The 15278-nt window shown below is 34.9% G+C and overlaps 2 protein-coding genes across 2 annotated transcripts; both read right to left on the bottom strand.

Moving 5' to 3' along the window:
* Nucleotides 1-2888: 2888 nt before the first annotated feature.
* On the bottom strand, nt 2889-3887 carry LOC115997321. The gene has a single exon (XM_031236866.1). It carries the CDS (start codon nt 3728-3730, stop codon nt 3257-3259), a length of 474 nt encoding a protein of 157 aa, XP_031092726.1. The 5' UTR covers nt 3731-3887; the 3' UTR covers nt 2889-3256.
* Nucleotides 3888-4278: 391 nt separating this feature from the next.
* On the bottom strand, nt 4279-5312 carry LOC116030790. The gene is made up of 2 exons (XM_031273160.1): nt 5010-5312; nt 4279-4926 (listed from the first exon to the last, which is right to left on the bottom strand). Exons 1-2 carry the CDS (start codon nt 5310-5312, stop codon nt 4279-4281), a joined length of 951 nt encoding a protein of 316 aa, XP_031129020.1.
* Between the last annotated feature and the right edge of the window lie 9966 nt (nt 5313-15278).

The following is a 15278-nucleotide window of genomic DNA, read 5'->3' as shown; positions in this document are numbered from 1 at the left end:
CACCCCCCAAGATCGGCTACAATTGAACACTCACTCGGAGCATTAATAAACAAAGTAGGTCAAGGTAACATGCCATCAATGTATCCACTGATATTTTGACCGGGGAGAAAGGGAACAAGTTGAGTCTTCCAGATAGTTTGAGGAAGTAAGTTTAATGGAGATAAAGTGATGGACTGTTTGTAGGGTATTTATCGGGGTTGTGGTTAGATAAGCAATATCAGAGATGTGCAAGAACTCCGAGAAGAGGAGGAGGTGGTGTCGCCGACCGACGACGACTGTCAGTAGTGGTGGGTTTTTTTTTTTTTTTGGTAAAGTTTGTAGCCATGGATTGTTTGATCTAGTGATATTAGATGAGAACAGTAGTTCTGGGAATGATCTTATTATTGATCAATCCATTGTATTTAAAGTACAAGTAGATATATATTTTTAAGGATACAAAGAGCCCCCCAGTCAAAATAGGAATGGTAAATGATATATTCTCAATGAGATGGAGAAGGAATTCTAGTGTGCCTAGAATACAGTCTTAATAGTGTAAAAAGGTCCCCTTATGGCAGGAAACATTATGAATCAATTTCCATTTTAAACACTAAGTCCTCTGGTATAAATACCCCTCATCAAGGTGCAAAACGAATCTCCAATTTTCTATAAATGACATTCTTATTGCATTATCCTCTGTCTTTCAATAATTCTCCATTAATTGAGAGATTGTGTTGGTCAACCATTGATTAATTGAAGGTTATAAAACCAACAAGTATAAGAAAATATTTTTTTTAAAAAAATAAACGAATTGAAGAAAAAAAATAATTTAACATGTGATTAATAGATAAATGAGAAGAATAATTAATCATCCCATTATGCAAAGTACAATGGTACAAACTCAATCCTATAAAGATATTTATGTTTCTTTTTTAGTATGCTTTAAAGAAAGACAACTAAACAAATTAAAAGTTCTGTGAAAAAAAAAATTAAAAGTTTTGTCCTTTGGGTTTTTTGCCCAAACATCTAAAAGGAGATTTCCAAAGTTTTTAGTACACTATATCAAAACCGTTGTTTTTCACATGCTCCATCGCCTTACATTGGTCAAATAATCTCCACATTTATTACTTTCTCAAAAAGTTAACATTTAGAAAATTCATCCTTTAACAATTAATTTTATACATTCTAAGTCAAAAACCTTGTGGTCTAGTGACACCCCGCCCACATTGGAGTGAGTAGTTTTGAGCATCAGTAGAGGTGATATTGACTCTTTTTACTTTATTTGGTTGATAAAGTAATTATGGTGACACAATGCTAGGGATTATATATTGACTAAATTATTGGATAACATTAGTCATATTGACAAAACTATTCAATATAATTAGTCAAACAAATAGCATTATATATTGAAAAAATTTATAATGTTGTGTTAGTTTATAAATTGTATTCTTATATGTACTCCAGACAAAGCACAATATATAATTTTGTAAAATGTGTTATTATATATTTTATCACTTATCAATGATATTCAATCTTCATTTGTCTTATATGTATTAAATATGCACCATTTAATACTTATTTAGCCTTATAAGGTAGAAATTCGAGCTACCTTAACATTAATAATCAATAGCCAAAGACCAACCATTTTTGTATTCTAAAAATGGTAGGTCTTAAATTTAGTACATATTCTCTTTTGAGGTATAAAAAAGGCTAATAATTATTATCCAATATTAATAATAATTCTTTCTTTAAAACGATAATAATATTAATAGAAAATAGTGCTATATTCTCATCCTGATTTTATTTCCTAATGTTCACTAATCCTTAATGTAGCAATAAAAAAAAATTTCATTTTTTATTACATCAAGGGGAGATGATACTTTGAAAGATATTAGCTTTAGGGAGATCATTACGTCCCTCTTAAGGAGGATACCAACATACCGTGTCTGTCATAAATTGTTCGACCTCCACCTATCTTGTGACTGCTATAAGTTAATCATGCTTAATCATACAGTTCTTTGCCTAATTAATCATTTAATCACACCTTTTCATGATAAGTCATAGTGTTACATCTCGAATCAAACAGTGAATGAACTCAGACAACTCGACTGACGTCTAACCAAAATAAACCAATCAAATATTTTCACCTAAAGGGAGTGAAATCACACGAGAAATAAACATTTACCCATTAATATTATCATAAAAACATAATAATATATTTAACACGATCTATTTCTCTTTCCACCTAGCTCATGAGTCAAGAATCATATTTATTATTGCAACCAAGTAGTTATTCAACGTCGCATCAAAAATTAAAAGGGAAAATTGTAATTTTTGTCCCTCCATAATATACCAATTATCAATATCACCACTGAATTATTAATGGTGTAAATGTTGCCCCTCAATTTTAAAAAATGGTACATATATTGCCCCTCCCGTAACGAAGGAGGGGCAATATTTACACCATGGGAGGGGCAATATATGTACCGTTTTTTAAAATTGAAGGGCAATATTTACACCACAATAATTCAAAGGTGACATTGATAATTGACATATTATGAAGGGGCATAAATTACAATTTTTTCAAACTAAAATTATAATCTGAATCAAATACTTATTAATTGAAATAAGTTTTAGTAAATGTAATTTCTTGAATATCTGATAAATAGGTGAGGAATTTCATGAACAAAACATCCACATCTAGAAACTATAGCTTAATGAAATCTTAATTATCTGGACTTTTCATTCTCAAAAAAAATTATCTGGACTTTTCTACACGTTACCCTACACTAAAGTCATGATTTGCCGTCCATAAAAAGATTTTTCCCCTCTTAATTGCATTATTATATAATATAATGTTCACCAAAAAGCATATAATAATACAATAAAATGCGACATTTGACTAATAATAATAATAATAATATATAATAAAGTTACATTCAATACAACAAAAATCACAACATTTCAACAACCAAATCACTGTGTAAATTACAAACCTTATAAAATCATAGCAAAAATAGCAAGAAAATAACCTACGCAGTAAAAATTTAGACGACCAACATCACAAATTTTGTTTTTTGTTTTTTTTGAAAAAAAAAAAAGAAAGAAGAATATTCATAAATATCCTCCCTTTTTTACAACACACAATCACGAGAATTACATAGCAGATAGATTTTTTTTTTTTTTTTTTTTACTGCGGTATTTTTTGTGTTTTTTTTTTTTTTAGGAATTATTAAAATTTACTTTGTGTATTAGACATTTTTTTTTGGAGCTTTTACCGTTAAATGCCACTGATCTGAGAGACCTCGCTCCTCTGAGAGGGGCTTCGCCAGAACCCGGCGCCATAGAAGCGGTCCCACATTTCCTTCTCGAGCTCGACGACCTCTTTGTCGGACTCGAGGGCGGCGGCCACGGCGGACGGCGAGGTAATGGTGTGGATTTGGAGCTCGGAGTCGGCGCAGCTGCAGTGCCTGACGGGCCAATCGCCGCTCTTCATCAGCCTGCGGCGCCGCTTGCTGCGGATAGCCTTCCTGCAGATGCCGGCGGGGAGCTTATAGACGGCGAGCACCACCAGATTCACGAGGCCGCAGGGGCAGCAGCAGCACACGGCGGCGATATCCGCCGTGGTTCCTCCGGCCACCTCCGCGAAGCGAGCCCTCCGGACGCCCTCGGGGCCGGAGGAGGAGTCCCGGCCGGGGTTCAGCAAGGGCTCCCTAGCCGAGAGCGCCGACCGGAGAGAGACCCGCTTCGTCATTATTTAAAGGCGGGCTGGGATATAGAAATCGGAACTAGAACGTATTCCTATTCCTATTCCTGTAGACAATGAGGAGGAGGAGGATCTAAAAGATTGGAAATGAAGGACATAAAACTAAGACCATCTCCAAGGGGGACGGTAAAGCAGCAAATCGGCAAAATATTTGGTGTGATTCATCTCCAACGGGCGCGGCAACACACCAAAATTTTGGTGGATGGTGAACAGTAGATCACCAAAATTTTGGTGATCTACTGTTCACCATCCGCCATTGTGGTGACCTTTTTTTTTTTCCAAAAATGTCCTTTACATTTATTTAGTATTCCTTTTATGCCCTTCATTAATTTTAATGTGTTTCTTTATTTTGTTAAATTGTTAAATATAAATTTTATATTATTAAAAATAAATTATATTATTTGAAAGATCTCAACAAGACGATTAAAACAAGACTAATATTGAATATAGATTAAATAAAAATGAAAGTACATAAAGCATAATTTTAACAAAATTAAAGCAAATTACATCTAAAATTACTTTAAACATACTTAAATTTAATAATCTCCAAGGTCAGCACCATTTCCTCCCAAATTATCAAAATATTGGTTCAACTGACTACTTGATTCTACTCCTCCAAATGGTTGACGAGTTCTCTTTGCGTGAATTCGTAGTTCTGTATTTCTGACCCACTCACGCCTTATTGGATCTGTGATGGAATTCGCATCTATACTTATGATTTTGTTCTCTTCTTGGAGTTCCGTCAACTCTAATTGCCTTACTTCATTTTGAGCTTTTAACATTTCAAGCTCATAATTCTTTTGGAGTTGAGTTTGACTATGTTCGAACATTTGTTCGATCTTTTCATTATGTTCTGTGACTTTTGCAAAATATTCATCACATTCTGCAAATGTTTTCTTCTTCTTTTTTTCCTTGTTACGCCCAGTAGGACGTTCATTGTTCAAGCCTTGGGTTTCAAAATCATCGTCTAAATTAAGGCAAAAAGAGGATGAACCTATTGACTTATCACCTTGTGACTCTGATCCTTCAATGTCAGAACTTCGCTTTCGACTTGCAATACTTGCTTCTCTGCTTGAGGGAACTTTGAATTTCTCCAAGTCTTTAACAATAGGCCATACATGATCAAATTTAAAACCTTTTTTAAATTTGGCATCTTGTGCCATTAGTTCTTTTGCCCTATCAAGCTGTTATAAACCACAATTAAAGTAAGTAAATAACACAAACGTTCAAAATATTCACAATTTATATATAAAGACAAAATACTCACAATGTCTTGTTCTGAAGCACCACTTGGGTTCAAGTTCTCAACCTGAACAATACATCCTCTTAATTTTGCGACAGCTGTCATTATAGTTTGCATCCTGGTCTGAATTGACCTCAATGGTCGAGTGTTTCCAACATGTGCTGGTAGTGCTTCATGATAAGCATTCATAACGCGAGTCCAAAATACGTCCCCGGCTTGATAATGACCCGTAACTTTATCTTGGCAAATATCAACATACACATGACAAAGGAGTTGATCTTCTTCAATAGAGTATGAAGCAGTTCGAACTGTGCGTGCCTTGGACATTTTTTCAAAGAGAATGGAGAGGAATATAGAATAGAGATTTCAAAGAGAATTCAAAGAGTTGTTGTTTCTGATTAAGAGGTAAAGCACTATTATATAGAGTCGAAGCAAATACCAATTAAGGGCTAAGATGAATGTGATCTAATCCAACGGTTGAAAGCAATTTCTTTTGGGATTTGGGAAAGATAACATGTCAGGTATTGGATTGTGTGTTAGAAAGATATGCATACCAATTAAAGGCTAAGATGCATGTGATCTAATCCAACGATTGAAAGCAATTTCATTTGGGATTTGGGAAAGATAACATGTCAGGTATTGGATTGTGTGTTGGAAGGATATGCATACCAATTAAGGGTGATAAGCACCAAGAATAGCTCATTTTAGGGGTCATTTAAGGGCTATAATTGTATGGTTTAGTACCCCTTTCATAAGAATATCATGCGTTAAGACTCGAATGTGACCAAAACCGCTAAGAAGAGCTTGGAAGATGTTTTTTAGCTATTTTACAGCCAAAACGGAGCAGAAAATGGAGAAACCATGAAGCAGGAGCCTCCCACGAAGCCTCACACACGTGTGGAGGGGCGTGGAAACATTCCAGTAACTCCCCACGACCTCCACCACGCATGTGGAAAGATCGCGGAAAAGAGCCTTCGCGTCGAGCCCCCTGTATCAGCCCTAAAATTCTGCTGCGCGGAATTTGTCTATCTTGCCCCTATTTTGTTCCCCCTATATAAGGCTCCTTATTTCAGACCTTTGGGGGTGGAGGAGGCACCCCAATCTTTAGATCTTAGTTTTCTTTTCCAAATTCTTCCCCTTTGGGGAGGAATTCCAATACTCCTCCTTAGATTAGAGTAGATTAGGATGAAAATGATGATGTAGATTTAAAGCTTCCTTTAGGTAACATTCTCCTTTTAATATAAAGTTTGAATCTTTACTTTCTTGCTTTGTTTATATTGCTTCTATTTATGTTTATTATGTTAGATTAGAGTAGTTGGGTGTGTGTGCCCTTGTTGATCTATGGATTGATGCTTATATATTATCTTATGATCTTGGTATTGTGGGAGTATGATTGATGAATGTATGGATGATGTTGTTCAATCTTTGCTTCTATTTCCGACCGGGGTAGTTAGTAAACCGAGTGGAAGTGAAAGTATGCGCGATAGCGGCCTCTCACGAATCCAACTCATCTATATCTCCGCTCTTAATCCGAAAGGATGAGATCCGAGAGTAGTGGTAGGCAAGGTGTTCGATAAAATGCCTCAATAGAATGAGGATTGAGAGTTTGAGTGTGACGCCACACAATACAAAGACCGTGACTCCCTAGATCAGTCCCGAAACCCAACTCCAAGCTACCTATGATAATCAATCCTTTAGCTTAACTTTGGCATGCACCCCTTTCCTTTTACCTTTTGTATTTTCTATCCTTTTTACCTTACACAACCAACCATGTACAAAACCTCCACCTTTGATTCTTGTAACTCTTACCTTTCAACTTCCTAAATGCCACACATATTCGGTTCCCATTTGCCATCCTTGAGAGACACGACATTCAGGGAGTCTTGACTCTTCGTTTTACACTTCACCTTCACTCCCACTAAATTACATCCTTCAAAGGGCTAAGATGCATGTGATCTAATCCAACAGTTGAAAGCAATTTCTTTTGGGATTTGGGAAAGATAACATGTCAGGTATTGGATTGTGTGTTGGAAAGATATGCATACCAATTAAGGGCTAAGATGCATGTGATCTAATCCAACGGTTGAAAGCAATTTCTTTTGGGATTTGGGAAAGATAACATGTCAGGTATTGGATTGTGTGTTGGAAGGATATGCATACCAATTAAGGGCTAAGATGCATGTGATCTAATCCAACGATTGAAAGCAATTTCTTTTGGGATTTGGGAAAGATAACATGTCTTGAAAGCAATTTCTTTTGGGATTTGGGAAAGATAACATGTCAGGTATTGGATTTCTTTTGGGATTTGGGAAAGATAACATGTCAGGTATTGGATTGTGTGTTGGAAGGATATGCATACCAATTAAGGGCTAAGATGCATGTGATCTAATCTAACGGTTGAAAACAACTGTCTTTGAGATTTGGAGAATATATCATATCATATATATAAATGCATGACATGCAAACTATCTTTCATCCTTTCACCAAAGCAATCCTGAGATATGAATCACTCGCACCTCTTTTCATCTTCTCCCGAACACCCATCTTAATCCTCACAAAGGGATGAAGTTGATATCATTGCTACAATACAATCACAACAACAAGCACTACTACGTACGTATGCTCAAAACAACGCTGCCATGGCTTACTGTTTGGAGATTATGGCTACTCAAGCTATCAACCCAAGCATTGGAGGTTCGATTCCTGGCCATAGAGTGACTCACCGTGAGTGTGTAGATGGTGATCGAAGATTACATGCGGATTATTTTTCAGAAAATCAAAAATATAATGAGGCAATATTTCGTAGACGATTTCGAATGAGTCGAAATTTGTTCTTACAAATTGCTAACGCTGTTGCAGAGCACGACAACTACTTTGTGCAATGGAGAGATAAAATCGGTAAACTAGTCTTGTCTACTTTACAAAAACTAACAGCAGCATTTCGAATTTTGGCTTATGGAGTAGCAGCAGATGCAACAGATGAATATATTCAAATTGGGGAATCAACAGCAATTGAAAGTTTGAAGAGATTTTGTCGAGCGGTAGTGGAGGTCTTTGGACAACGCTATTTAAGAGCGCCTGATGATAATGACGTTGCAAGGTTGCTTGAAATTGGGGAGAGGCGTGGATTTCCAGGGATGCTTGGGAGTTTAGATTGCATGCATTGGACTTGGAAAAATTGTCCAACAGCTTGGGCCGGACAATATGCTGGGCGTAGTCGAGAACCAACTATTATTCTCGAGGCCGTAGCTGATTATGATTTGTGGATTTGGCATGCACATTTTGGTTTACCAGGGTCGAATAATGATATTAATGTGTTGGAGGCATCTCATTTGTTTGCAAACATTGCAAATGGTACGTCACCTCCTGCTCATTATGTTATTCAAGGGAAAGAGTACAATACAAGATATTATCTAGCTGATGGTATATATCCGAAATGTTCAACCCTGGTACAAACTATTCATCAACCTCGGGGACCAAAGAAAAAGTTATTTGCAATGATGCAAGAAGCATGTAGAAAAGACGTAGAACGTGCATTTGGAGTCCTCCAATCACGATTTGCAATAGTCAAGGGACCTGTACGTTTTTGGGATAAACATGTATTGCACGATATAATGTCATCATGCATCATAATGCACAATATGATCATTGAAGATGAACGTGATGAGCAAGCAGATATACAAAGTTGGAGAGAAGCACCGGCTCCTGAAGTTGATATAAGTAGGGATGAGAGTATTATCTTTCAAGAGTTTCTTGCTCGACATAGGCAAATCAAAGATAAAGAAGCGCATTATGCGCTTCGTGATGCATTAATTGAGCATATGTGGGAACAATATGGTAATTATGAAAATTAAATGTAATGGATGTTTTATGATTTATTATTTTGGAATAAAATAATATTTGCATTATAATTATATTTTATATTAAAATATTTATTGATAATAAAAAGTCTTAATTTATGAGAAAACAAATTATTTTATTGAATAAATAAACATTTGGTGTAAAATTTGGTGTAATGGGTTGGAGATGAAAAAAATTTGGTGTAAGAATATGATGGAATATTCTTTTGGTGTGAAATTTGGTGCAGAATTTGGTGTATAGGGTTGGAGATGGCCTAACTAACGGGGAGACCGTTGGGGAAGTTGTGGTTAGGGATAAACAAAGAAACGGTCTCTACGGCCGCGGATCGGAGGTAGAGTGCGACGGCGAAAGATGGAAGCTAAGGTATGGATAAAATAGGAAGTCCCAAATTGAAAAAAAGCAGGGAAATATGAGGGAACGAACCCGACCTGGGTGGGTACCAGTTTTTTGTGCTTATCCGCTAATATATTTTTAATGGTCCAAGAGAAAAAGCTATAGACCAGCAGTGAAGGAAGAAGATGACTGGTGTGGAATATTGGGAGAAGGAGAGAGAGAGGGGAGAGGCTTTTCAGGGGAATTTAAAGATGGTCTGTACTCTGTACGTACCCCCGCTACCTGATCACCAAGAGACCTGTAATTTATCTTTTTTTAAGTTGTTATTTTTTCGAGACCGCTTAATTGAAGCATGGCAAATTATAGGATCTACCTTGTATGGTAGACCGTGGTCCAAAAATAATATTTAAATTTTGTATCTGTAGTTACATATTTTGATCATGTAGTTGACCGTTTTTGTACCTGTAGCTATTATATTATGTGTAAGCAATTGTCTCAGTTTTGTCGTGGGTTGCCAACTTCTTGGGTTTTTTCTTCATAAAATATTTGTAAGGGTGAGCTTGTTTGTTCCAGGCATCTTTTGGGCATTCTCGTACTATTTGTATTATTTTCATCTTACTCGTGATGGTTAAATATTTTAAGTATGAATCAGTATTTCTTTTTAGCATGTGAATCGGAATAGATGTCTTTGGCTTAGAGTTGGTGTATTTGATGATTTTTGGAAGTATGACTCGTGTGATAGCCTAAACTTTGCACCTGAGATTTGTTATAGTGGAAATTTTGTTGGTGGTGGTCCCGTAGTTTTTCTCGATTTGGGGTTTTTCACGTAAATCATGTGTCTCTTGTGTTGATATTTATTTTTGGACTATTGTGTATTATCTCGTATTTGTACCTGTCAGTTTTGCAATTTTCATTTATCACAGGCAATGAGATTTTTCCCAACAAAGTGATATCAAAGCCCTAGCTGTTGATTGAGAAAATTTGGCATGGAGGCAAATACGAGTAATATGGTACATTTGGACGGTAGGAATTATCACATTTGGAAGACCAAGATGAAGATCTCTTGTTTGTGAAGCGATTACATCTACCAGTGTTGGTAAGTGCAAAGCCAAAAAAGATGTCAGACGAGTGAGACTTTGAGCAGCAAGAAGTTTGTGGTTATATTCGAGAATGGGTTGAAGATAATGTTTTGAACCACATTATTAATGAGACACATGCCAGAATCCTATGGGATAAACTTGAGACCTTGTATGCTTCCAAGACAAGCAATAACAAGTTGTTTTTGTTGAAGCAATTAATGAATATAAGATACATGGAAGGTATATTGATCAATGATCATGTTAATTATTTTTAGAGTGTTATTGATCAGTTGTTTAACATAGACATCAAATTTGAGGATGAGGTGGTCTCTGGTTGCTTAACACTCGACTTGATTCTTGAGAAATATTTCGAGTTTCTTTGACTAATTATGCTCCCAACGGTGTTGTGACCATAGAGTATGTCAAGAGTGACATCTTGAATGAAGAAGCAAGAAGAAGATCTCAATACACCTCCACTTCTCAGTCAGATATTTTGGTTACAGATGATAAGGGGGAAAAACAAGCAAAAGGGTTAGAAGGGTAGAGATATTGAATGTCATTATTGTGGCAAGAAAGGAAACATAAAAAATATTGCTTCAAGTTGAAAAGGGACAAGAAGCAAGACAATGAAGATGATGACACTGAGAACCCAGTTGCTATAGCTGGAGCAAATTTACTTGTTGCTTGTGATAAGAACGCCATCAACGTTGCATGCCATGAGACAACTTGGATTGTGGATTCAAGTGCAGCCTACCATGTTACACCAAGTAAGGAATTCTTTACTTCATATACTCCAGGTGACTTTGGAGAGCTAAAAATGAGTGATGATGGTCAGGTGAAGGTGATTGTTACTAGTACAATTTGTCTTGAGACAAGAAATGGTGCAAAGTTGGTACTTAAAAATGTCAAGCATGCATATGATATCAAATTGAATTTTATTTCTACACGAAAACTTGATGAGGATGGTTTCTGCTATTTTTTTTTGTGATGCACTTTGGAAAATCACTAAAGGCTCACGAGTTGTTGCACGAGGTATCAAGTCTTATAACTTGTACTATTTATAAAGCTCTATTTCAGGTGGTTCAATGAATGTTGCAACAAAAGAATGTGCTTCATAATTCTTGCATAAACAACTTGGCCACATGAATGTGAAGGTGATTGATTACCTTGCCAAGAAGATTAAGCTTTCTGGGTAAAGAAGGCTAGATTGGACATATGTGTTCACTACTTGGCTTGAAAACAGAGAAGGGTTTGTTTCATGAGTCATCCTTCTTCAAAGAGGTCAGAGCAACTTGAGTTGATACATTTTGATATGTGTGGACCAATGAAAGTTAGGTCAATTGAGGTTTGTTGCTCTATCGCCGGGATGGTGATATCTTCCACATAGTTGGGGGGGGGGGGATTTAATATATCCTATATATTAGGGGTTATGGATGGATTACACACGGTAGAGAGGCAGTAGGCGCGGGCGAAACAATTCCTTTGCTTCTTTGGGCTTGTTTGGTAAATGGCGGATCTCAGTAGCGTTTTTGCTCCGAACCGCTGAAACCCAAACGCTACAAATAGCAGTATTTGGGCTTTGGCATTTTGGGGTAAGAGATGTCTTCTCCAAAATGCCGTTATAATTACAATTTAAAAAAAATTAAGGGGTTGTTTACCAAAGTGGAGAAATGGAGGATTTTTCAAAAAAAAATAGAAAATTGGAGAGAACACACAGGTGAATAGTGCTTGCTGACCTTGATGTCCCATGTTCAAATCCTACTAGCTCCATTTTGACTCTGACACTTCTTCTTCAGATTTGTTGTTGTTGTTTGGAAAATTCATAAATCAACTTCTCCAAATGGAGAAATAGAACACACAGGTGAATAGTGCTTGCTGACCTTGATGTCCCAGGTTCAAATCCTACTAGCTCCATTTTGACTCTGACACTTCTTCTTCAGATTTGTTGTTGTTGTTATTATTATTAAATTATTACTACTATTAATGTTGTTGTTATTTTTATTATTATTATTATTATTATTATTATTATTATTAAATTCCTATTATTATTACTATTATTATTGTTGTTATTGTTATTGTTATTATTAAAATATTACTATTATTATTATTATTGTTGTTGTTGTTGTTGTTTTTATTATCATTAGTTAATATCATCAAGTGGTCCATATAGTCCATGTTAATTACCCATGATCCTTCAACTATCAAATTTTATTATTATTATTATTATTATTATTATTATTATTGTATTTAATAAAATCAAAAAATTAGAGAAATAAAAAAAATGGAGGAATGCAGAAATGAAAATTGGAGGAATGGAGAAAGAAAACTATATAAAAGAAAAAATAGAGAAATAAAGTAAACAACCCTAAACTGTTATTTATGCCTCAAATCTACTTATTTATTGAGGAAACTTGAGGCTTGTTTCTCCTTCCCATTTGATGGGAGACAACATTGCATGGGGAGAAAAAAATAAGGGGCCTTGAGGCTCCTTTTATAAAGGAGCATCAAGGCCCCTTATTTTTCTCCCACCGATGTGGGACAACATAGTAATTGGCTCTCCTTTGTATCGTTTTTTTAAAATAGTTTTTCAACATTAACAATAACAATAATAATAATAGTAATATATTATTATTGTTATTATTATTTTTATTAATAATGATAATATTATTATTGTTATTATAGCAATGTCCAAATAAGTTTTGTTACACATCAACCGTTAATAGTAAACAGTTAATTTTACCAAACATTTCTTTACAAATCACTAATACAATCTGCCGGTCAAACCTTCTGACACAATCCACTATCTGTTATCCGCTAACACAATTCGCTAACCGATGATTGCCAAAAAAGACCTTTGTCTACCCTTTTTTCTTCGGCGTATGTAGGCAGTAATGAAGATTATTTTGCCGTGGGTTTGGGCTATTCTGTATTATCCCGTATTTGTGCACCTGCTAGTTTTGTGATTTTCATTTGTCATAGGTAGTAAGATTTTCCCAACAGCGGTTAACATCTAAAAGGACATATAAGGATATTAATGTTCTTTTTTGTTATTGGTAATAATGTTTTTATAACCATTTAGAAAATATAAATTATCCATATATTTAATATTTTAAAAAGTGGCTAAATAACAATATAACAAAAAATATTAATTCAAATGAACAATACATTTCAAATTGAATAAAATAAGTCTATATCATAATAAATAATTATGATATTAAAATAAGTCTAACAACAACGTCTAGCTAGTATCAAACTTGAAGCAATGTCATCGCGAATAGTTGTCATCTCTTGAGTTCTCATTTCTTCTTTACCTTGAGCAAAATTAACTTCAACATCTTTAAAAATATCAGGAGGTATGAATTTAAGATCTTCGTCAATGACTTTAGAAGCTAGGTCTCCAATCTTACTTTTTTTAAATATAGTTGTGTAGTTTAAAACATGAATAAATTATCCTTTTTTTATCCATTAATGATTATCTTGGTGTGTTTTTTTGCAAAATATCCCATCGAGCTTTAAGAACACCAAAAGCCCTCTCTATACAACCTTTTTAATGATGAACGAGCTCGATTAAATACTACTTCTCTAGATCCCCCTTGAATTTGCCCCACAGAACTCCGATTGATGATACCTTTTCTTGAGGTAATAATGTGTCAAATGCCCTTCTCTTTTTGGGTAACCTTTGTCTGGGGCAATGCATTGCCTAGGAGAGAACTGAGAACGGTTCGCAGCACGCCACGTGTCCAGATGTAGTTGCACCTAAGGTTATATCTATGTGCATTTAGATGCATGAATGTTAACAAGGTAAATTACTTGCATTGTAAGTGAAAATAGGTGCACAAGTGCATGTAAAATGTATTACATGTGCAAGTAAAATGTACATTGAGTATCAATACTAAGTACACCTAACGTTATAACTAGTTGCACCTAATGATATAATTAGTTGCACCTAGGGGCACGAATGTTAAGAAGGTAAATTACTTGCACTTGTAAGTGAAAATAGGTGCACTTGTAAGTGATTTTACTTGCAAATGTGCACCAACTACTTGCACTTATAACACATTTACTTGCACCAAAGTTTGAGTTATTTACGAAAATGCCACTGCGTCGTTTTTTAAAATTACATCTGATTCGTTGATCTAGACACGTGGATGGCTGTGGATCGTTCTTATTTCTCTCCTGTGCACATATAAAACTACCTAGTGGGGTCATTGAAAAATTAAGAGTTGAATCATTGATCATGTTAAGAAAAATGCGAGAATCATGAGCCGATCCCTCCTATCTTATTAAAGCATAAATGAATAGCAAATCAAAGTTATATGCTGCTGAGACATTTGTAGTTGGTATCTCTTTCCTTCCTCTATAACGCATTTTATCCTTCTCAAGTACAATTATTGCAATATGTGTACTATCTGTAGCTCCAATGCAATCCTAATATAATATAAAACATATGATATTATAGTCAATCATAATAATAATAATAATAATAATAATAATAATAGTAGTAGTAATTCCAAAATGTGGTGAGCAACATACTCAAATACCTTAAAAAGTGACATATATGTTGAAAAGCTATCCATAACATTCAAAACTTCTTTAAAAATTATACTCATAGTTTCACCTAAATGTTGAAAACACTCGAGTATCTCAATTAGGAGTACCCCTACTAAGTACATATACAAATAAATCCATTTTCTCCGATATCAACATCCTACTTGAGGACCTTAAACCATACTTTTAAAAAAAAAACACATAGTTGACAAAATATATTTTTCATCATTCTAAAGGTGTTAAAACACCATTTTTCATAACCATTTAATAATTCATCTATCCATCTTTCTTCTGTTAAATACAAAGTCATATACAATTCTTTATATATATGATTCAAAAAATATAAACACATATAACTAGTTGCACATATCACCAAATCCCAAAATTTGTCATCATTTTTTGAAATACTCTTGATATTGGAAATATTGTTCATTATATAGAAGAAGTTGTTTAAGTTGCATATCATTATAAT

This window comes from Ipomoea triloba, chromosome 1, assembly GCF_003576645.1.
Source record: "Ipomoea triloba cultivar NCNSP0323 chromosome 1, ASM357664v1".
Taxonomy (NCBI): domain Eukaryota; kingdom Viridiplantae; phylum Streptophyta; class Magnoliopsida; order Solanales; family Convolvulaceae; genus Ipomoea; species Ipomoea triloba.
Note: the sequence above shows the minus strand (reverse complement) of the source record. Positions and strands in the feature narration are given on the sequence as shown.